The 2,736-nt window shown below is 39.6% G+C and overlaps 1 protein-coding gene across 1 annotated transcript; it reads left to right on the top strand.

The window, feature by feature from the left end:
- Positions 1 to 1,146: 1,146 nt before the first annotated feature.
- On the top strand, positions 1,147 to 2,432 carry LOC121963202 (leucine carboxyl methyltransferase 1-like; the record flags this gene model as incomplete). Its single annotated transcript, XM_042513524.1, has 4 exons — positions 1,147 to 1,295; positions 1,440 to 1,541; positions 1,712 to 1,803; positions 2,334 to 2,432. Coding segments are annotated over exons 1-4 (374 nt in total), but the record flags the coding sequence as incomplete, so codon positions are not given.
- Positions 2,433 to 2,736: the final 304 nt, after the last annotated feature.

Genomic DNA, 2,736 nt, shown 5'->3' with positions numbered 1-2,736 from the left:
AAAATAAAATCACAACTACACTTAAAGCAATCATAGTTGACTGAGGGGTGTCTGACCGATGAGTACAATTCCGGACTTTTAGGGTGCAGCCCTACTAATCAGCCACCCAAACTCAACCCGACGTTAGTAGGACTTTGAGTAAGTTATAAACCCTTTGAAACCTAGATTATAAAAAATATTTTAAAAATAGGTAGGGAAAATGTCCAAAAAACTATATAATGATCTTAATTATATATTTAAGAATATTTTACAGATAAATTATTTTTTTGAGCACACATTTTTCCTCTTTGTTTGCATTTTATTAATTTTTGCTATTTTTTCTTGTACTTTTTACTGCTTTTTTTTTAAGCCAATTTGCTTAGGAATCAAAAGGTTAACAACTCAGAGTGCCAGGGTCACTAAATTACATCCCTAGATCCAAAAGCAAGCTCTTTACAACAGTCACTGATAACCATCCAATATTTGTCTCACCTGCTTTTTCCTCGTCAGAAGCTGCAATCAATGATCACGCAGATGACAGTGGCTTAATCTGGGTCTTACACTCCACTCCTCTTTTCAGTTTCCTCTTTCCTGTAGAAAAAACAAAATATACGAAACATCTCAAAACTGATTTGGACGTTGATCACCATGACAATGATTGAAGCTTTAAGGGAATGATACTGAACTTGTCCCCGTGGGCCAAATCTGGCCCCTACTAGGGTGCCAGGCCATTTAATCTAATTAATTTAATAACTTTTTTAATCTTATCTAATTCACAATGAAAATAAAGTGATTTATACTGGGAATTGTTTTTGTACTTTAAGTATACATAAGGTGTCAGAGTGCATAAACAACTTCAAAGTAGAGCTTTTTTTTTAAAAAAAAAAAAGTGCCAGTGGCGGATCATGTCCTAGCTAAGCCCCCAGTGTCCTAAAATCCAGAAATGTCCAAAAGTCTCAGAAATGTCCTAAAATCCTAGAGACGTCCTAAAATATGAAAAACATCCTGTGACTGGCCCCTGGCCTCCTGTCATTTTGCAAAAGTGGCCCCTAAGCAAAGCAAGTAGAGTATCAGTGCATTAAAGCACTGAGGTCATCCAAAAAAATACTGCATTTAGGAGCTGGTTAAAGGTGCACTCTCTCTCTCTCTCACTGTGTGTTTTCTCTATGTTGTCTTTTACTTTTCTCCCTCCCAGATTACCCACACTGCTGCTGTCAGAGTGTGTGCTGGTCTACATGACACCCTCCCAGTCCTCCAATGTGGTTCACTGGGCTGCAGAAACCTTCCACACCGCCATGTTCATCAACTACGAACAGGTAAACAAAATGACCTCATCCAGGTACAGCAGGAGAACAGTTACCTCACGCATGCTTCTTTATGTTTCTATGGATGTATTGTAATAGACTGAAGTATTGCCTGTGTACAGAGCTGAGATTTAGTAATATAATGTGTGTGTTCAGGTGAACATGAGCGATCGGTTTGGTCAGGTGATGATCGAGAACCTGCAGCGTCGTCAGTGCACCCTGGCGGGAGTGGAGACCTGTCAGTCTCTGGACTCTCAGGTAACCTCAAGATTTTACAACCAAGACAAAAAAAAAATGTAGTTATGTAGAGGGTTATTCTGAGCTGAGTGTCTCTGTGAGGGCAGCAACCTGCGAAGTCCGGACTGTAAGAATGATTGAAGGAGATCTTTACAGACTCAGTGAAGAGTTTTAATGTGTGCTGTTTGCAGAAGGAGCGTTTCCTGAAGATGGGCTGGGAGCACGCTGATGCTCTGGACATGATGACCGTTTACAGTATGCTGCCTCAGGAGGATGTGGGAAGGTAAGTGAACATCACCCAAAATCCAATTAGTACTCTTTTAAACTCAGTTGTGCAAAAATTGCTGTATTTGTTAGATACACACATTTTAAACAGTGCATTGTGACTCACTCTTCCCAATATTATTATAGAATTGGGCATTTAACAGGTGGTAGGGTTATCTTATTGTTCACATTTAAAACGATACACCTGAACTTTTAACTTTTTTCTGTATTTTACAGTAATTTTTGAATTACCTTCGGGGGTGAACAAGCCTCGCTCTCTCGGTTTCTCGCCATACTAAGTTAACCCTCAAAAATCTGGAGTGAAATCACTTTTCTTGTGCTGTTTCAAACACCTTTCTCAAGTATTACCTTTAAACCCTGAGCAAATTGATGTGATTTCTTTCAAAAACATGGTAAAAAAAAAGGCAATGAGCAACTTGCTAAGAAATGTTCCAGGAATTTTGTTGCTCATTTCCTTCTTCCCATGTTTTCGAAAGAAATCAAACCTATTTGCTTAGGTATCAAAGGGTTAACCTGGTGTCACACCAGGTTCAAAAGGGAGGTGGAGGTGCTGGGAAGCTACTACCGCACTATCGCTGCACTTCTGCCTCCTGTCCGAACCTGGCTGTCACCCAGATGCGCTCGCAGGTACGGAAATTTGGCACCAATTGTTTTAACATGAATCTGTTCTCAGTACTACCGACGTAATTCGGCTGGTCCCCTTGAAAGAACAGAGTTCAGTATCCACCCTTACCAGGCAGAATGTCCAACCAAAGATGTCACTGAGGTGCATTATGGAGTGTTAACTACATAAACTAAAAGGCAAAATATTTTAGCCTCTGCTGCATGAATTTATGGTCCAAATTTGTGGGAGCAGTACTGTCATGGATACTAAATTGCTTGAATTTCTAAAAACTCTGATATAGGAATATCTTAATAATAGAGACATATA

Source organism: Plectropomus leopardus, unplaced genomic scaffold (genome assembly GCF_008729295.1).
Source record: "Plectropomus leopardus isolate mb unplaced genomic scaffold, YSFRI_Pleo_2.0 unplaced_scaffold10380, whole genome shotgun sequence".
In the NCBI taxonomy this organism is placed as follows: Eukaryota; Metazoa; Chordata; class Actinopteri; order Perciformes; family Serranidae; genus Plectropomus; species Plectropomus leopardus.
Note: the sequence above shows the minus strand (reverse complement) of the source record. Positions and strands in the feature narration are given on the sequence as shown.